The sequence below is a fragment of the Nomascus leucogenys genome, chromosome X (assembly GCF_006542625.1).
Source record: "Nomascus leucogenys isolate Asia chromosome X, Asia_NLE_v1, whole genome shotgun sequence".
In the NCBI taxonomy this organism is placed as follows: Eukaryota; Metazoa; Chordata; class Mammalia; order Primates; family Hylobatidae; genus Nomascus; species Nomascus leucogenys.
Window position 1 is genome coordinate 9722224 of NC_044406.1, and position 21000 is coordinate 9743223.

Sequence of the window (21000 nt, forward strand, 5' to 3'; positions counted from 1 at the left end):
AGTCCTTTCTCCCAGACACCAGATGTATTCAAGCAAAGGTTGGAAACTCATTTATCAAGCATGTGAGAAAATGGAGGCCTGTACTGCTCACTGAAGTGCTCCACAGAACTGAAAGCTCAATTTAGTGACAAAAAGGGAGGTGACTCACAAGCTAGGCTGAAACTAGTGAAATAATCTCCTATTTGCATCTCCTCGATCTGAAAGAAAACATGTGCCTAAGCTGACATGAAACATCTATTATGTTTGCCATTCTGGTGGAGCATGTTTGCTGGAAAGGGAGTGGACAGCTAACAAGATGGACCAGATTTATTTTTATGGGGCTGGTGATTTTTTCATAGGTGGCTTATTAGGTTGTTGTAAGATTCTAAATCTTAGGTTCTCTAAATCCTTTTTCTGCTTAAATTATCCAGACAGTATTTTTCATTTGCATTCATGAACACCGATTATTTGATTAGTACAGAAATGTTTATTTTTAAGCTCCAGTGCCTATTCTATAAACCAAAATATTGCTTTAAAATAAAATATAACATCTCTTTACATATATATGTACATATAAATGTGAATTAAGTGAGTTATAAGATCTGTGGATATCCTGTAAAAAGGTTTACTAATACCATATTTTATCCTTTATTAAAACCAAAATTCATTATTTCATCTCATTATTTCTCACTTTGAGGGCTTTTCTTTGTGGCTTTCAAGCCACAGACCTCCCAAAAAATAAGGCAAGAGAAAGACTGAACCAGATATTTTATTTCCAGTTTGGAACAGGAGGTTTGTTAAAGAAGTAACAATATTATTAATGACCTCTGTCACTTGGGAGCCATTCATTGTGCCTGTACTCCATGTTTGGTGCTTTCTAATGATTAATCCCAGCAACATAAGTTAAATTGGCCCAGTAAGTTTACATAGGAAAACAGATGTTACCTGAGGACAAGTCAGGCTGGACATAGGATCCACTTACTGCCATTGCCACCCCAAGTGGAATGAATTCAAAATTGCTTCTTCTACTTTGAGTTGCCTGCTTCATATTCAAAGTCTATCCCAAGAAATGGTGTGGACAGCAGCTCTGATAGAAAAGGGGAATAGTAATCTAGGAAAGGGAAACCAGTGGGACCAGGAAAGGGAAAACAGTGGGACCAATGCAATGCTCTGGTTTAAGAGTTAACCGGGGATGAATCCCAGAGATTTAGGAAGGGAGCCAAAACAGAGATCTCTTCTCTATTCTTAAGCAAGTATTCTCTGCCCAGGGATGTTGTGCCATAGAACATGATGACTATTCTTGGCTTGGGAATATTATTTACAATATAATAGTTATCTGTTTAAATGTCATCTTCCATACACTGATCTATCCATCCACCCATCCACCCTTTGATTGATCAATAGGTGAGATTCTGAGCTAGGTGCTATGAACCCAGATGAATGAATGCTATCTCTGCCTTTGAAAAATTCAAAATTCAGTGCTACAGATAGACATGTGGAAACCTAATTAAAGCAAAATGAGGCCAGGCATGGTGGCTGGTATCTGTAATTCCAGCACTTTGGGACACCGAGGCAGGTGGATCCCTTGAGCTAAGAAGTTTGAGACCATCCTGGGCAACATGGTGAAATCCTGTCTCTACTAAAATACAGAAATTAGCTGGACTTGGTGGCACGTGCCTATAGTCCCAGCTACTGGGTGGGGTGGGGTGGGGGGCTGAGGCAGGAGGATGGGGGGCTGAGGCAGGAGGATCGCCTGAGCCTTGGCAGGTTGAGGCTGCAGTGAGCTATGATCATGTCATTGCACTCCAGCTGGAGCGACAGAGTAAGTGTCACTACATTCCAGCCTGGGTGACCAAAAAAAAAAAAAAAAGCAATATGAAGAAATGCTTCAGTGAGGAGAATACATTTACTAGGTGCCAGGACAGAAAGAGAAGACTGCTTCCAGTTCTGCTTACGAAGGCTAATGTTTGAGTTCAATCTTAAAGGATGAAGTTATCCCTCTCTGGGGTCTTTGAATTTTGGTGGGGGTTTCCACCAGCTTAGTTTAGGACATCCTTCCTTCCTGATTACCCTATCCCTTTTAATGTTCGATTCCTTATAATCCAACCCTTTACCAACTAACCATTCTATTGGTGAAAAAGGTGAGAAAATTGCAAATTCAGGAGTGGATTGCTAGTTTCTTAAGTGGGAACCAGGGTTCAAGAGAGGGGAAAATAATAATGTGGAAGAAAACAATCTATATGGAAAATAATGGAAAACGTATTCAAGCCCAAACTGGTCCCATCATTCAGGCAACGCTGGATACGTGTGTGTGTGTGTGTGTGTGTGTGTGTGTGTGTGTGTGTGTGTCATCTTCAAGAAATCTTTCATACCCTAGATTGTTGGTTATTTAACCAAACTCATGTTATCAAAGTTTTTGCTTATTAACTTATACTTAACTTATACTTCCATTAACTTTAATTGAAATAGACAAAGGCAGATAGGAACAGGGTGATTGGTTCACTTTTCTTGGTATAAGTCCCAGTGAATTAAACACTTTCTTTTTCCTGCTAGCACTTTGTGGGCTAGGATTTCCAAAATCTCTTTCCAAAGTGTCTATGTTTCCCCAGGGAAGAAAATGTTTTATGGTATTCTTAAGCAATAGAGATGCCTCTCCTTAGGGCTGAGGCTCCCCAAAGTACTTGTGAAATGTACTAATCCCCACAGTTTACATGTTGAAGTGGTGGTGAAATTATCAAAGCTGTGGTCAGAAAATAAGAACATTCTATGAGTCTCTCACTGCTGTAAAGAAAGTCAACTCTTGGAGGTCACCATGCCTTCAGTTAAACACTAAGAAGAAACCTGTTCTGTTTTGTGTAAATTATTCTGGCAGTGTGATTAGTTCTAAAATTTTTCTATATCATCTTCAAGAGGAGAAAAAAAAACTTCTGGATCCTTGAACCTCAAAGCAAGTGGTTTTCTATTACAGAAAAATCATTAAGATGTTTGATTTGTTGAACATGTCTCCTTGTTCTGTCAAAACATGAGGTAGGGAAGCTAATCTCATGGTTTAGATGCCATAGCTTTAAAGGCTCAACTATGGTTTTTCCTTAACTAGGTGTTCTTTGTAATCACTGCTTGCTGTAACAACTGCTAATGATCAAATTATGCCCTAGAAGGATCTTTTACTTGCTGTCATTTTTTCCACAGTCAAGTTATATGATTTTTTTTAAAGGTTTTTTTTTCAAAGCTTTAAGCACATGTCCCAAAGGGGCAGCTCTGCTGCTGACTTTTCATAATCTAGGAGCTAGTATGTCCTTCCAGGCTCCTGAATTTGTATCTTTCATTGAACAGTCCTTAAATGGAAGACAATAATTTTAGTTTAGTATAGGTAGGCACTGTATTTGTAGAGACAGAAGTTTCCAAATATTGGGGCAGGGAAAATGGCTTTTGCCAAGTCATTTTTTAAGCTACATTTCATTCCTGGAGTGTAAATGAAAGGAAGTAGGTAGGAGAACAAAAATACAAAAATCATTTATCCCTAATAAATACTCTAGGTGGTTAACTCAAGAAAATTAAAACCCAAATTTTGGGAGTCTTATCATTACTTGTTAAAGTCTTGGAAATGCCTACAGTTGCTCCCATGAAAACAGCTCTCTCTGATTCAATAGCTGAAAAGATGATGCAATTAAATGAAACTATTATACTACCTATCCTTTTCTTATCCATTCCATGTTTTTGATTATCCTTTGAGCCATTCAAAACAATCCTATATGCTATGGAAACATAAATAAATGTGCTATGATTGAATTTTTAATGTATCTCATTTAATTTCTCAAATATTTATTGTGCTGTAGGTATGTATAAGGCACTGTGCTAGACACTAAAGCAAATAAATATAAAAATGTTTTCCTCTCTATCACTTGTCTGCAATGGCAGAAGATGACAATGTTCTTCCGTATACCAGTGGTTTTTAATCTAAATCCATCTCTATCCTGCTCCTCTCCACCTACCCACTGCAATTCTTCCTTGCTCTATTTTGTCAGTTGCTCACCCTCCATGCAACTCATCCTCGGATGAGTTATCACCCCAAACTTGGGAAACAAACCTTAGTTCAAGCCAATCCCAGTGATTTATTTCTACTTCCCAGTATTGATTTGGGCACGGGCAGGTGTTGCAATTCTAGGACATGAGAAGGGAATATTGCCAACTTCTCAGTCATCAAACAAGATAGTAAAAGTAATAACTTGTACTGAAGATTGACTTATTAAAGTTACCCATTTAATGCATAACTTATGTGCCTATAGACTGCATGGTGGCATCAGTTGCTTAAACCAGTCATAAAAATATTGACTTTTATTTTTTGCTTAGTGCCACCAAAGGAACTCATCTCACCTTGAAAAAATATTTGGTCACATATGCAGTTATGTGCCACATAACAATGCTTTGGTCAACAGGCCATATATAAGACAGTGGTCTGAAAAGATTATAATGGAGGTGCTTCATACAGCTATACTATTTTTTATCTTTTATGCAGTATTTCTACTATGCCTTTTCTATGTTTAGATACATAGATACCTACCATTGCATTCCAATTGCCTACAGTATTCAGTACAGGAACATGCTGTATAGGTTTATAGCCTAGGAGCAGTAGGCTGTACCATATCGCCTAGGTGTGTAGTAGGCTATGCCATCTAGGTTTGTGTAAGTATACTCTATTATGTTTTGCACAATGTCAAAATCATCTAATGATGCATTTCTCAGTATGAATCTGTCATTAAGCAATGCATGACTGTAATATAAGCACTAAACCATCTAAGAATAACAAAGTTCTGATCATTAAAAAGCACATAATTACTACATCATGAAATTAAAATAATGAAGAAATTGAAATGAACAGGAATAGTATAGTTGATCAACTGCATAAAAAATAACAATGAATTACTATAATATTAATTTCAAATTAGGGGTTGGCAAGCTTTTTTTCTGTAAAGATCCAGAGAATAAATACTTTTGATCTTGTGGGCCATAAAGTCTCTGTCAAAACTACTAAACTCTGCCACTGTAGCACTAAAGCAGTCACAGGCAATACAGAAAGGAATGGACAAGGCTGGGTTTTAATAAAAATATAAAAACAGGCAATGGACTGGCTTTGGCCCAGGAGCTTAGTTTGCCCACATCTATCTTAAGTGAAAACCTGTTAAACTACTCTTCCAGAGCTTTCCATATGTAAAGCTCTAGTAACACCCACTAGTTGAATTTTTAAGTAATCTTGAGGGCTTGATTCCAAATGACCTAAAAAGGCTGATTGGTTAAAAAATACACTCAGCATTAAATTTCAATGTATACGTATTTGCTTTTATTTTGCCCATGGGGAAACCAAGAAAAAAGGCAAAAATTGTTCATGTTTGAAGGATAGGACATTCTTCATAATTATCCAGTTTATTTTGGGCTATGATCCCAACAGAGAATATAGCACAGTCTTGAAATCTTTGAAAGGTGCCAGAATATTTCAGAAACTGCAGTGACAGAAGTTTTGGTCAAGATGCCAAAGTCTTGTGCAATAGTGGTTACTGCTCCAACAAGACATATAAATATGTGTAAATATGACCAGTTGAGACAAGACCTTGGATAGAAAACGATATTGTCTGAGAACATAAAGGAAGTCATTTGTGAATACCATGGTACAAAGCACATGGCTTAAAGAATCCCACACCTGCTTGGCACTAACACAGGATCATATAGTGGCAGCAGACACTTGAGAACTTTACATGGTAAAAACCCTGGGGTGCCAAGAAGAGCATCCAAGAAGAAATTACAAAATAAGCCACAGGATAATGTCCTTGTCATTCTTGGTTTTTACCAGAGTGGGTGGATGAGGCAGCTTCTTTCTGAAGGGTCACCAAAGTCAACTTGGACAGATCATCTCCACTGCTCTGTCTTTTAATATAATTGATGTACCTGTGTTTTCTCTGTCTATTGAATGGGAACTACTCGATGATAGGAACTCCTTTTGACATAGTGTTGAATCCTCTATTGCAGCTAGAACTTAAAGCCCCACATATATATTTCCTTCAGGTTGCATATCCCTTGGTATTATGAGGAAAGAGCTGTGAGGCAGTGTAGGAAGCCCTCTGGGTGTCACTCCCTCAGTTTGGCTCTAGAGAGAGAAGGCATAAGATACTCAGGTATGGCTCTAGCCTTAGGTTCATTACCATGGCCCTATGGAAAAAGAAGTTCCCATCCACCTTATAAAGGCCCTGAGAGCCACAGCAAAGATCAACTAATTTTTCCATACTGATATTTTTGTTGTTTCCTTTGTGATTCCCTGTTCTCTATTCCATATACCTTCCAAGACTGTGTTATTGAATAGTGGTTTATAACCTATTAATAAATCAAGAAAACTTAGTGGATCATGAAAACATATTTTGAAAATGAAAGAGAATCAGACAGAAGAGGATAGAATATTATAAAGAATATTATAAAGAGATAAATGTATCACTGATAAAGATAAGCTGTTTGACTTTATGCATTTCCTGGCTGAGATGTAAAATGTACTTCTCACTGCAGATAGGTTGTGGACAAAAAATCTGCAACCTGCTGTTCTAAGACAAGTAAACAAATAAAAGTCTGTGGTGCATCCTGAGGACAGGCTGCAAACTAAATGGATTTCTTCTTTTATACGAAATAGTATCCCATATAAAATGACTTTGATAGTGAGATCAGTAGACAATAGGGAGCCTTGGGATTTTTGTTTGTTTTTTGTTTTTCCAATAAAGGAGTAGCCACTGTGGTTGAAGTTTCACTCTGGCGGTTTTACATGTGGTAGATAGAATAGAGGAGAAGCCCTGAATTGAGGAAAGTAGGTAGGGGGTCTATGACTATAATTAAAATCAAGCATAGTGATGCAGTGACATAGGGCTGAGGGGAGATACAGGACAAAGTGATATGGTGATGGCAAAAATGACGATGATGATGATGATGATGGTGATGGATAAGTTTTATGGAGAGTAAATAAGATGTCAGGAAGTGATTTAAGCTCATTATGGTTATTATTTCATTTAAATCTCACATCAACCCTATGAGACCATCAGTGAAAGCTGGAAGCTGAGCATGAAGTGAAGAAGTAAGGAAGTGTTGAGGTTGTTTTAAAATCATTACTGGAGACACTGGGGACAGTGGGAGAAAGGTGATGGATGCTCTTTAGAGATATAGGGAAGAGTGAGAGAAGGAGCTTAATTTAAAAGCTTATTATTAAATAATATGCCTTCACGCATCCATTCACATCTCAAAGATTTGCTGAGGGCCACTGGTGTATTAGGCAGTACAGATGATGTTCCAGATCAAAGACCAATAAGACGTAGCCCTGCCCCATGGGAAATCACCATCCTTTGTGTGAAGATCACAGAAAAGGTGATTGTGGACACACAGAAGGTACAATCAGCTCCACAGTTCACACAATAGAGACCTTTATTGAGGGCCTCTAGGCACAGCTGTCTCATCATTCCGTGATCATCCCTATTTGGTGGTGTTTGCTTCCCATTGGCATTTCTACCTACAGTGGATTTTGTGGATTCTGCACCAGGTTTCAACCTTATTTTTACTTACACAAAAGGCTTTGGCAGACAGTTCTAGCACATCACCTCTTCCACTGGGCATTGCCGGAAAGAATAACAGAAATAGGACAGTTAAATTTTTCTGTCAAGGGTTGTTATATAAACACCCAATCTCAATTTCCTTGCCTACCAGGTTACTTTTATTTTCTAAATCAACATTTAAATCACAAACTGAAGACAGCTGCAGTGTTGGCCTAGCAAGAATATAATTTTCCTTATTTCATTGAGTTGTGTACTTGGATTTGACATTGCCTAAGGGATAATGGCGAGGGATCATTTTATAAGGAAGCCATATAATTGAGCAATTTTGAGGCATTGGGGTACTCTTTTATGAGACTATTGTCCATATTTCTTAAACCATCGGCTATTCCTCATTCCATGATACTGTTTTCAAAATGCATAAACAAAGCCTTTCTCAATTGTGATATCAGAAATGAACTGATACAAGAAAAAAACAGCTCTAAAGAAACACGAATATGCATTTCTGTCTTATAGAACCATTCAACTGTAAATATTTGTTTACAATATAATAAGGTTAAGCCATAATGCCTACACTAACGTGCTATAGTGACTGTGGCAGGAATAAGTTATCTTCTTTCATTTTACCTTAGATCAGGCATCAGCAAATTTTTCCTGTAAAGGGCCAGATAGTCATGTCACAACTACTCAACTCTGACATTGAGTGAAAACAGGCATAGACGAATTGTAAATGAATGAGCATGGCTGTGTTTCAGTAAGACTATTTACAAAGACAGATGGCAAGCTGGGTTTGGCCATGGTTCAGTTGCTAACCCCTGATTTTGACCATTTGTATTAAAATATTACCAAAATAATATTAATTGGACCTAACATACTACTTGATATACAAAAAGTGCTCTTTGGATGTGTTTTGAATAAGTGAAAAGTTTGTGTAGACCATTAGGTTTTGCTTAATTTCTTGACTATTTTTTACATTTGTTTCCTGGTTCTGTGACTAAGAGTTGGCCATTTACAAACTAGATAGTCTGATCCAAGAGCCTATGCCAAGAGCAGCCATTTGAATAACCAGATAGTCCATGCTTGCCTCCATGGAGTAATCTTGGGCTCGCAGGGAAAATGATCGGTTCCTGATTTCAACCACTAAAGATTTCTCCAGATTCTCAAAAGCATTTTCAAAAGTCTCTTTTTGAACCACATTAAGTTTAGAAGGGGTAACAAATTAAGCTCATCAGCTATTTTATCTTATTAGTTATTCAGTGTGTACATCTCCAGGCTAAATGGATATACAGGAGGGAGGAGCCACAAGATGTAAGAAGCCTGGGTCCCTGAATAACGGCCTGGAAGAGAGTCTGCCCTTCTCACCCCATTGCCAACCTGCATTACATAGTGCTTCAGTAAGAAACATACTTTTATAGTGTTAAGGCACTGAGTGGTTAGCCTACCCCAACAAATACAAGTATGTATCTGTGAGATACAGTCTTAGAAGTAGAATTGTTGGGCCATTTAAATTTTAGAAAAATGCAAGAACCCAAAAGCAAATGCAATAAAAAGAAAGATAAATAGCTGGGACTTAATTAAACCAAAGAGCTTTTGCACACCAAGAGGAAAAGTCAGCAGAATAAACAGACAACCCACAGAGTGGGACAAAATCTTCATAATCTATACATTTGACAAAGTACTAATATACAGAATCTACAACAAACTCAAACAAATTAGCAAGAAAAAAAACAAACAATCCCATCAAAAAGTGGGCTAAGGACACAAATAGACAATTCTCAAAAGCAGATATACAAATGGACAACAAACATATAAAAAATGCTCAACATCACTAATGATCAGGGAAATGCAAATCAAAACCACAATGTGATACCACCTTACTCCTGCAAGAATGGCCATAATCAAAAAATCAAAAAATAATAGATGTTGGTGTGGATGTGGTGAACAGGGGACACTTCTACAGTGCTGGTGGGAATGTAAACTAGAACAGCTGCTATAGAAAACAGTGTGGAGAGTCCTTAAAGAACTAAAAGTAGAACTTCCATTTGACCCAGCAATCTCACTACTGGGCATCTACCCAGAGGAAAAGAAGTCATTATACGGAAAAGATACTTGCACACACACGTTTATAGCCACACAATTCGCAATTGCAAAAATGTGGAACCAGCCCAAATGCCCATCAATCAATGAGTGGATAAAGAAACTGTGATATATATATATGTATGATGGAATACTACTCAGCCATAAGAAGGAATGAATTAATGGCATTAACAGCGACCTGGATGGGATTGGAGACTATTATTCTAAGTGAAGTAACTCAAGAATGGAAAACTAGAGATCGTATGTACTTACTAATAGGTAGGAGCTAAACTATGAGGATGCAAAGGCATAAGAATGACACAATAGACTTCGGGGACTCAGGGGGAAAGGGTGGGAAAGGGGTGAGGGATAAAAAACTACAAATTGTGTTCAGTGTATACTGCTTGGGTGATGGATGCACCAAAATCTCACAAGTCACCACTAAAGAACTTATTCGTGTAGCCAAATACCACCTGTTCCTAAAAAACCATGGAAATAATAAATAAATAAATACAATTTAGACAAATGTTGCCAAATTGCCTTGCACCTTGTTGCAACAATTTCCACCTCTACCAACAGTGTATGAGAGTGTTTGTTTCCCCATAAAGTGTATCATCCAACTTTTGGAGCCATGCCATTCTGAGAGAAAAAAAAAAAATCTCCTTGGTGTTTAGGTTGCATTTCTTTAATGAATGTGAGGGTGAGCATCTTTTCAAATCTATTTATACCACTTGTATTTTTCTGTGAGCCACCTGTAATTTGTCTATATTTTAGATTTTCTTTTTATATTAATTTGTAATAAAGTTTTATGTAATAGAGAAGTTACCCTTTAGTTTGTCAAATGTGCTATAAAGTTTATTTATTTGCTTATCTGTCAGAGATAATTCTATTTTTTTTAAGTATAGTGAAACTTGTTCCTCTCTTTATGTTTTCTGGGAGGCCTTCCCTAGTGTAAAAAATATATATATCCACCTATGTTTTCTTCTGGTGCATCATTTATAGTTTCATTTTTTAATCTTTAAATCTTTCTTCCATATCATGATGATTGTCTCATCTCAAATACAATAATAACCCATCTTTTTCCCTCTACAAAAATACCATATTTATCATGTAATAAATTTTCATATGTATTTTGGTTCATTTTTAATTCTTCAGTTTTGTGACATATTTTAATAAATGGACAGGGTTAATCTCCATTTTATCTCTTTATCAGATTTCCCCTGACTACCTTCACTTAATTATTTTCCCAGATGATGTTTAGATTAATTTAGTAAAATTATCAAAAAGAAAAATTCTGTTGGTACTTTATTTTGGAATCACATTCAGCTTATAGATAATTGATGACATAATTTACATCTTTGTATTATTGAATTACTTCCTAATTTCCTTTCTTATCCAATTTAGGCTCTGTGTTGTGGGATTAGAATCATTCCCTTGGATACTGTATTAGCTTCCTAGTGCTATTATAACTAATGACCAAAGACTTAGTGTCTTAACTCAAATTTATCATCTTAAAGTTCTGGAGGCCAGAAATCTGAAATGGGTCTCGCTGGGCTAAAATTGAGGTGTCAGCAGAGCTTTGTTCCTTTCTGGAGGCCCCTTGGGAAGAATTTGTCCCTTTGACTTTTCTAGCTTGTAGAGGCCATCTGCATTCCTTGGCTCATGGACCCTTTCTCCATCTTTGAAGCCGGCAACATTGCATCTCTCTGACTATACTTCCATAGTCACATCTCTCCCTGATTACAGCTGGGAGAATTTCTGCACTTTAAAGTACCCACGTGATTAGTTTGAGCCCACCTAGACAATCCAGGATAATCTCCCTATCTCAAGGACCTTAACTCATCACATTTGCAAAGTTCCTTTTGGCCTGTGAGGTATAATATTCACAAGTTCCAGGGATATGGATGTGGCCATCATTGGGGGTCCATTATTTTGCCTACTACAGACATATTCTCAACTGCCATGTCCCTCTTCAGCTTCATTGAATTGAACTAGAAAAATCCTAACTCGAAAGAGGATATTTGGATTAACTAAGGCTGGGGAATTAAAAGTCCAAAATGGTGTATTTAGCTTGACAGTGTTTAGCTACCAGGATGTTTATTTTTCATTTAAAATTCCCAGCTACTAACCTCAAACGGACCTTTTGGCCTGTCCTCCAATCCTGTGACATTGCTGGCCCATTAGCTGCCCTCTCTTCCACTCCTCTCCTCTTTCCTCAAACCTCCAGGACCTCTTCTCCATCCTCACTCCTAGTGGATTAAATTGCTTCCTATTTTGTTGAATGCTGAGAAGCAATCTGGAGTAAAATCCCAAGTGCTCTCCCACCATCTTCTAACTCATTTGCATCAGTGTCCATACAACTAATGCCCATCTATCATAATAGTGTAAAAGAAGGTCAAACCCTCCACCTGTACTCTGGATCCCACCCTTGTGGTCTACTCTAGGAAATCACCCAGTAATTTCGCAACTCCCCCATCCTCAATTCTTTCCTCTGTCTGGTAAATTCTGGCAGCTGATGATTATGTTATAATAGCATTCATTTGAACCCTGGAAGCACCAGACTCACAGGAGAGGGTTCTGCAAATAGATAACCATAGATAACCACAAATAAATCCCTATGATCATCCTAATGTGACAGAGAACAGAAATGTGAGCTTGACTATGTGTCCATTTTCATTGTATCATGATTTTCATTATATCCTATTAGGCTTGACATCATTTCGTTAGGCTTTAGGTCCTGGCTATAGTATTTATTTTCCTGTGAAAATTATTCACACAGTGAATCTGACCCTGTTTAGAACCTCCATTTGAAGGTTTGCATGGGGATCAAGTGGCCACATTTAGACCAAAGCTACTGTCATAAAGCTTGCCACCAGCCACACATTCCAAGGAGCTCAGTAAACATTTGATGTCTATATTCATATGCCCAATTCAGTAGCTTCAGAAACCCTCATGTGATGCCTGTTTCTTTCACCAGCCACACAATTCCCTCTCTCCTCTATACATGAGAAAATTATTTGTAAATCATTAGTTCCTATTTTGACAGAAAATATGAAAATAACTGCCGTGGCCTAGGAATATCTTCAAACATTTCGATAGCACAAATCTTTCTCTGGATGTGCGGATAACCACACAGCCTCAGAAATAATCAATGGAGACAGAGCCTCTAGTAGACAAGTTTTATAAAATTGTTTTTGGTAAAGGTTATTTGTTTAGTGGACTCTTTAAAAAGCAGGAACAAAGAGAAAAATCAACTGGATTTAAAAACAAAGCCACAGAGAGTGTCTGTTCCCTGATATCTTATCTGATATGCATTCAAACCAAGTTTCAAAAACTTTTCAAAGTCATCATTCCCTTCACTACAAATTAAGTTTGCTAACAATATTGCCATTTTTTTTCCTTAGGAATGAAAAGAATGTCTGTGCTGATTAAAGGGAGACAAAACTCTTGGCCCGGGCCCCACGTGGGCCACTTTGTGAGTTATGTTGGAGGGAGAACAGGCCTCATCTCCACCCTACAACCAAACCAATAGCAGGTAAGGCAGGAGGGCCTTTCTTAAGGATAAGAGCGACATGGCCTGACAGTCACTAGTATGCATTTTTCACAATTGCCTAAGTGATTTTCTTCTTATTTGAGCTGAGGGTCTCTATGTGTGAGATTAGCATGAAAAAATAAAACAGGGTGGGGATTTCCTCTTAGAAACAACATGCTGTGGTTGTGGTAGTGAACAAACCATGACAAGAAAGCCAACGGTGCAAGGCATATGCCAGTGAAGTATGCATGTCTTGTCAGCCCATTGGCCTTGCCTATCTCTCTCTTCTGAACTCTGTCATGACCTCCAATGGAGTCTCAGGTTTTGCTCCAAGAAAACACATGGCCCTAAGACTCACTATCCAAAGAAAAACTCTGGTCGGTGTTTTTGTGCTACTCTTTCTGGTCAAAGAACTGAGCCTCCTACTGCAGAGGCAAGTCGCCCAAGCTCACGTGTGTGAGGAGTGACAGGATGAGTTCACAAGTCCTAGTCTTTAGACCTCCAAGCCAGCATTCTTTCTGTTAGCCACAGCTGAGCCAAGAGAACTCCACCACTGGCACTGTGGGTGACAGAATGTGAACGTATGTGTACAGCAAGGTAGGTCAACTTCAGCACATGGGGCCTGATAATTTTTGTTGCAGGGGGCTGTCCTATTTATTATAGGGTGTTGGGCAGCATCCTCAGCCTTTACCCACTAGACGCTAGGAGCATCCATCACCTAAGCTGCAACAACCAAAAGTATATCCTGACATTGCCAGATGTCCCCAGGGCATGGGGAGCAAAATCAACCCTGCTTGAGAATCAAATATTTGTGTGTATATGTGTATACATATATATGCACATATGTTGTGTGTATATATATATATATGAACTATTTATGAATAAATATTCATGAAGCATCCCCTCAACCTCCTCCAAAAGAAAACAAAGTAGAAGTTTTGCAGATACCAAAATCCTCCGTGGAAATATTCTAGCTTCTAGAAGCTTCCTATCCCTCTTCTGCTTTCCTTTAAGTTTCAGGCACACTGCCCAATGTTGCTTTTCATGGCAGATTTACTCTATGTGTATAATATCATAGTTTTTCATTCTGCCTCAAAGTCGCTGTCTGCTACATACTAATACAAATTAAAAAGTGCCTTTATAGGCCAGGCGCAGTGGCTCTCGCCTGTAATCCCAGCACAGCACTTTGGGAGGCTGAGGCAGGCAGATCACAAGGTCAAGGGATTGAGACCATCCTGGCTAACATGGTGAAACCCTGTCTCTACTAAAAATACAAAAATTACCTGGGCGTGGTGGTGTGCACCTATAATCCCAGCTACTCAGGAGGCTGAGGTAGGAGAATCACTTGAACCCAGGAGGTGGAGGTTGCAGTGAGCCGAGGTTGTGCCACTGCACTCCAGCCTGGCAACAGAGCGAGACTCCAGCTCAAAAAAAAAAAAAAAAAAGTGCCTTTATAGACAATAGTAAACATACAGAGACAAAGTTTTATGGATTCAAGGAATTCAAGTACATGTGTCTCATCTTTACTGGAATCAGGATCTGTTTAAAAAACAAACATCAGCCAATCAGGTGTGCACTGGCTCCAGTGCAACATAGAACAAACACAGCAGCTGGAAAACTGGCTTAAAAGGAGTTAAGTTCGGTAAAATCCCTGATTCTGAGTTGGCAGAGGGTGAAACGACAAGTTTAACAGAGTGTTAAGGCATTCTTTTCAAATGGGTTATTTTGAAACCAAACTGAGATAGACACAGCTTTTCTTCTGACCCTTTAAGATGACCTTCCTGAAAATTATTTTTAATTGGTTGTTCAGAGTCCATATAGACTGTTGATATACACACAGCTTTCCTTTGTAATGCTCCAAGTTGACCTTCCCTTTAAATAAATGTATTACCTGACATGCAAATTGTCCCTCTTGAACATGTCCTTCAAATGGACACTAATGCCAGCCAACAACCAAGAAGCTGTAGTTTCCTTCCTATGTGAATATTAGGTGTGAGAAGAGTTCACAGCTCATGGCTTTGGCAGAGCCAATATTTGACTTGCAGTGTTCCCCGGCAGAAAGGCAGAAGAGGCCTTACCTTTGGGAATGGTGATCTGACAGCTCAGGTCACAGTCCTGTTGCAACTGATAAAAAGCCACTTCCTGCAGCCGGGCCCTCTCCAGCTCTGAGAGGCTCTGGATGGGGACTGACCTCAGCCGTACACTGCGGCCTGACATGCTGTTCCAGGTGAAATCACCCTGTAGGCCAAAGAAAAAAAAAATCAAGAGTTACAGAGTTCACCTACCTCTCACAAATCTCATCCTCTCTTAGTAATAATGTCAAGCAAACCACTTTTGTGTTCCAAAATTGGGTCTCAATTCCCAAAGTCAAATCATCTTTTAGTTCACTGTGGATTTTCTCAGTTAGTTGCAAATGTCAAAATCTCAAGTATCTGCTGGGTCACATGATCTCATCTCATTATGCATATAGGCCTAAGGAAACTATGTAGAAAGATACTGCGAGGGTCCTACTTCCTCCTTTTTATGGGAACACATGGGAACTTCTAACTTTTGTGAAATACTGTGCTGCTGCTAATTGCCAACACACACATCAGATACAGGGGGATGAGTGTGTATGGAGAGCCTACCGTGTGCCAGCGGCTGCACCAAGGGCATTTTTTAAAATTGGCAAATAAAAATGGTACATATTCATGGGGCACATGGTGATATTTCTATACATATGATTATTAGATATATATTTCTAATAATTAGTAACTAATCTCAAACATTTATTATTTCTTTGGTTGCTAACATTCAATATCCTCCTTCTAGCTATTTGAGATTATATATTACTGTTAACCATAGCCAAGGGCTTTTTAGTTAATCCCTCTAACAACCTTATGAAGTGGTTAACATTTTTTATCTATCTCATGTAAAATTTAATAATATAATCTAGTATAATATATGATAATATATTATAATAGTAAAGTTTATACTTATGGTATATTATATGAACAGTATAGTAACATATAGTATCTATACATATAGTAATGTTTATACTTATGGTATATTATATGAACAGTATAGTAACATATAGTATCTATACATATAGTAATGTAATATAGATGATGAAACTGAGGCTTGAGGAGGTTAAGTAATTCTCCCCAAATCATAAAACTTGTAAGATTTGGAATGAGGACTCAAGCTAATAATGTAGGGCTCTAAACTCTATGCTAATATTGTAACCACTGAGGTTCTATTTATAGCACTCTCATGAGTTATTGTGAACACAATAAGCTTAGAGATATGATCAATAGGAAGATGTTCAGTATTTATAGAGACATTTGATGCTAAAATACTCCACATCAAAGAGTCAAAGCAAAGATTCCCACAATCCTAAAAGTGTACTCATGTGTACACATGCACACCCTTGCAGCCCACTGAGGGTGAATGGCTCCACCTTCAATGCAGACAGTGAGAAAGTGATGTCCAAAGAAAAAGTACTTTACAATCCTCTGAAACCCAGTGTCTCCTTACTGAAGAAGACTTCCTGTGAATCTCATATATCAGACATGCTGCAACAGATTTGAGGGGGCAGCTACTGTTGCTCAATGATCAAGAAAGAAAAGTTCTATCAGGGAAAGAGAGGTGCTGGCCCACGCAGGGACTCATTGCAATAAATGGAACACTTACAGAATCCCATAAGACTTCACTATCTTAAAGAAGTCACTGGCCTGGGTGTGGTGGCTCACACCTGTAATCCCAGCACTTTGGGAGGCCGAGGTGGGTGGATCACCTGAGGTCAGCAGTTCAAAACCAGCCTGGCCAACATGGCAAAAGCCCGTCTCTACTAAAAATACAAAATTAGCCAGGCATGGTGGCGTACGCCTGTAGTCCCAGCTACTTGGGAGGCCGAGGCAGGAGAATCGCTTGAACCTGGGACGGGGAGGTGGCAGTGAGCCAAGATCACGCCACTGCATTCCAGCCTGGGCAACAAGAGCAAAACTCTGTCTTAAAAAAAAAAAAAAGTCACTCACCTTAAAGAAGGGAGACAGAAAGACTGGTCCCAGCAACAAAGTACCATAGCACTTTGTTCCACACTGGTGGCAAATTCCTGCCTAGTGTATTCATTCCAAAAGTGAATGGCACGATGTTAATTCTTTGATATTTTCCCTCTTTATCTGGGATTTCATTCATTCATTTAATACATGAATATATTATACTCTGGTAGGGGCAGAAAATGAACAGGGTAAGTAAAAGGAATGGTGTGTGAAATAATAACTGCTAGGGAGGAGAAAAAGGCAAAGGGGAAGTAGAAGAAAGGAATTTGCAGTTTTAGAGACAGCAGCCAGGAAAGACCTCACTGAGAAGGCAAAATTTGAGCAAGTGTTAAAGAAGTTATGGCTTTTAGTTTCTTTGCCTTGACATGTATGAATTACATCCAGTGGATAATGATGAAGACTAGCAGGAACCCAGGAGGAGCTCAGGGAGGGTGATGCAGGAGGGGATGTGGGGAGAGGAGTGAGTGAGCAAATCTAGTCAAAGTGAGGAGGCTGCAGTCACATTCAGTGAACAGAAGAAAATTCTTCTGGGGCCAGTGTATTTTGAATTTTTTCTTTCTTTTATGTTTTTGGTATAACGAGACTAAGGAAAAATAGGACATATAGATATTATGGTTGGGGACTCAGGCCTTGGGTGTACCCCTCACTCACACCCTCTAAGCTTAGAGAACTACAAGGAACACTATTGGGGAATATTTTTTTATTATTATTTTCTCCCAGATAGAAAGTCCCCAGATGAGTTTATAAATTTTAGATATCAAGCTTAGGTACCTAAGGGAGCTGATTGTTATTTGAAGTGTCAAAGCAGAATTACATACCTATTCTTTAAAAGCATTCAAAGATGTGACCTCCAATGGGCTTAATTATCTGTAGTAGGAGTTTGACAATCTTTTTCTGTAAAGACCACATAGAAAATATATCAGGCTTTGTGAACCATGTGATCTCTGTTACAACTACTCAACTCTGGCTTGGTGGCATGAAAGCAGCCACAGATAATTTATAATTCAGTGAGTATGGCCATATTCCAATAAAACTTTATTTACAAAAACAGCAGGCTGGTTTTGGCTGGCTGGCTAGAGTTTCCCAACCTGTGAACTATAGCTTATGACTGAAATAAAGTAATTCTTAGAAGGGACATTTTGTTCTTATTTACTAAGTCCACCTGGTTAATTAATTCAAACAATATTTAATAAGCACAGATGAGATGCTAAGCTCTGTGGTAGGCTTGGGACTATTAAGATGACAACACAGTCTTCGACCGCAGAGTTAACCTTCAGGTAGGAAGAACACAAACAATCCATAAAACACAGAGATTGTGATACTAGAAGTAAGCCATAAATGCAATGAATGCCTAGGAGACAAGGCTTTGTTATCTATCTGTAGGATCAAGGAAAGCTTTATAGAGAAGGTAGTGTTTCAATGGAGGCTTGAAAGTTGAGTAAGAGGGGGCAGGGTTCACCCAGTAGCAATGCAACTTTAGCAGCAGGTGCAAAGGCAAATGAGTTTGAGAAAACAGGCTTGTTCAGGGAATTACAAGGCTGGAAGGAGGAAAATGGCAAGAGGTGAAGCCAAGCAGAAGTCAGGGCCAGATTCTGTAGGGCTGTCTCTGTTGGCAATGCAAACCAGATTAGATTTTCCTCCATAGATGACGGCTAGTCATTCAGGAACTTTGAGCTAGAGAGGAACATGAGCAGATTTCAAATGTAGGGAAGATGACTGGAAACAAGTTTCCTAAGGAATTAAAGGGGAGAGCAAGTCAAAGATGTGGAGATGAGAAAAGACTCCGTGCTAAGTAGGATGCTGCTTCCAATTTGAACAGACACAGGAGAAACTTAGAACCACACAGATGCTGGAGAATAAACTGGATGCAGTGAGGGGAAGAGAAGGTGTAATCTAGGATGACTCTTGAGTTTCTAGCTTCAGCAACCGGGCAGATAGTAACACTAATCACCAAGATGGGGAATGGCAGAGGGAATTATGTTTGCAGGGGGAGAAGGAAGATCACCCAGTTTCGGACATGGTGAAAATGGTATTTTCTTTTGAAAAAACAGAATTAAAACATTACTAAGTGGCAAAACAGAACCTGGCCAATTTATATTTTTCTTGAGCTTTGATTTTGTTCTCTCAATTAAAACAGTTCCAACACAATCAAATAACATATGTTTTTTCAAACTGTTTACAAATGACTACACTTAGCATAATAAAAAGTGAAGTGCGATGCTTCAAGTTTACTTTAGTCCGTCATATATTGCAGCCCATGGTTCTTAACTTCTTGGATTTTAAAACTTCTTTGTTATATTTGGGATTGTTAACCAAAAGAAAGATCTGAGGTTATTTTGTTATGGCAGACCCAGTTGACCAAGACAATATCCGTATTTTTTTGTTTCCTTGTTTTTACTTTTTAAATTTCTGTGGGTTCATAGTAGGTTTATATATTTATGGGGTACATGAGATGTTTTGATACAGGCAGGCAATGCATAATAATCATCATGGAGAACGGGGTATCCGTCCCCTCAAGCATTTATCCTTTTAATTACAAATAATCCAATTCCACTCTTTAAGTTCTTTAAAAAATGTACAGTTATTGTTGACTATAGTCACCCTGTTGTGCTATCAAATAGTAGGTCTTATTCATTATTTCTAATTATTTTTTGTAGCCATTAACTATCCCCACCTCCCCCAATCCCCCACCCTGCCCTTCCCAGCCTGTGGTAACCATCCTTCTACTCTCCATCCATGAGTTCAATTGTTTTGATTTTTAGATTCCACAAATAAGTAAGAACATGCGATGTTTGTCTTTCTGTGCCTGGCTTACTTCACTTAGCATAATGATCTCCAGTTTCATCCATGTTGTTGCAAATGACAGGATCTCATTCTTTTTTATGGCTGAATAATACTCCATTGTGTATATGTACCACATTTTCTTTGTCCATTTTTTTCTGAAGTTCCCTGATGATTCTCCCATGCAGCCAGGGTTGAGAACCACTGAGCTCAAGGCTTGAACAGATTCTAGTTTGAGTGTGCATCCACATTGTTCAGTTAGGCTATAATAAGTGCTATGTAGTAAGTTTAGAAAATCCAAGAAGTCCTCCATTGCCAAAGAGAGATGCAAATCTACCAAGGGAAAGAAAGCTATTTCTATGACGGTCATAATAGTAAGGATGTTACTTTTTGAAACTGAGAGTCAGCATGATCCTGCTTTCTTTTATTAAACAAATGAAGTGATGACATAATCCTTATTTTTTCACTCAACAGAAAAACTGACTTGAACCTGACACTCTCAGAAGCCACTCTTACTCTTAGCCACTACAATATTCTGGCTGGTTGTTGCAAGCTTGTGAGTTGCCCCTCTGCCCACATTTTGTTCTGTGGAGGTCGAGAGAAGTACAGTAAGGCGTAATCAGGTGGAAGGTGTGGTTGGTAGAATAATGTCTCCCCTAAAGATGTCCATACCTGAATCCCAGGAACCTGTGAGTATGTTATTTTACATGGTAAAAGAGACTTTGCAGATGCTATTAATTTCAGATTATTGAGATGGGGAGATTATTCTGAATTATCCAGGTGGGTCCAATGTCATCACAAGGAGAGAGGTAGAGGCAGAGGCGAGACAAAAATGTGATAATGGAAGCAGAGGTGGGAGGGAGAAAGATTTGAAAGAGCTTGGCTGCTAGCTTTACAGATGGAAAAAGGAGCCACAAGACAAGAAATGCACACAGCTTCTAGTGCAGGAAAAGCCACGGATTCTCTCCTGGAGCCTCCAGAAGGAACATGGCCTTTGATTTTAGCCCAGTGAGGCTCA

The 21000-nt window shown here is 38.7% G+C and overlaps 1 protein-coding gene across 1 annotated transcript in view; it reads right to left on the bottom strand.

Moving 5' to 3' along the window:
* Window positions 1–21000, bottom strand: part of ARHGAP6 (Rho GTPase activating protein 6) — a 529902-nt gene that overhangs the window by 104286 nt on the left and 404616 nt on the right. The window contains exon 2 of the mRNA XM_003261011.3: window positions 15240–15399. Within this exon, the coding sequence (XP_003261059.1) occupies window positions 15240–15399 (160 nt within the window). The remainder of the gene's footprint in view (window positions 1–15239; window positions 15400–21000) is intronic.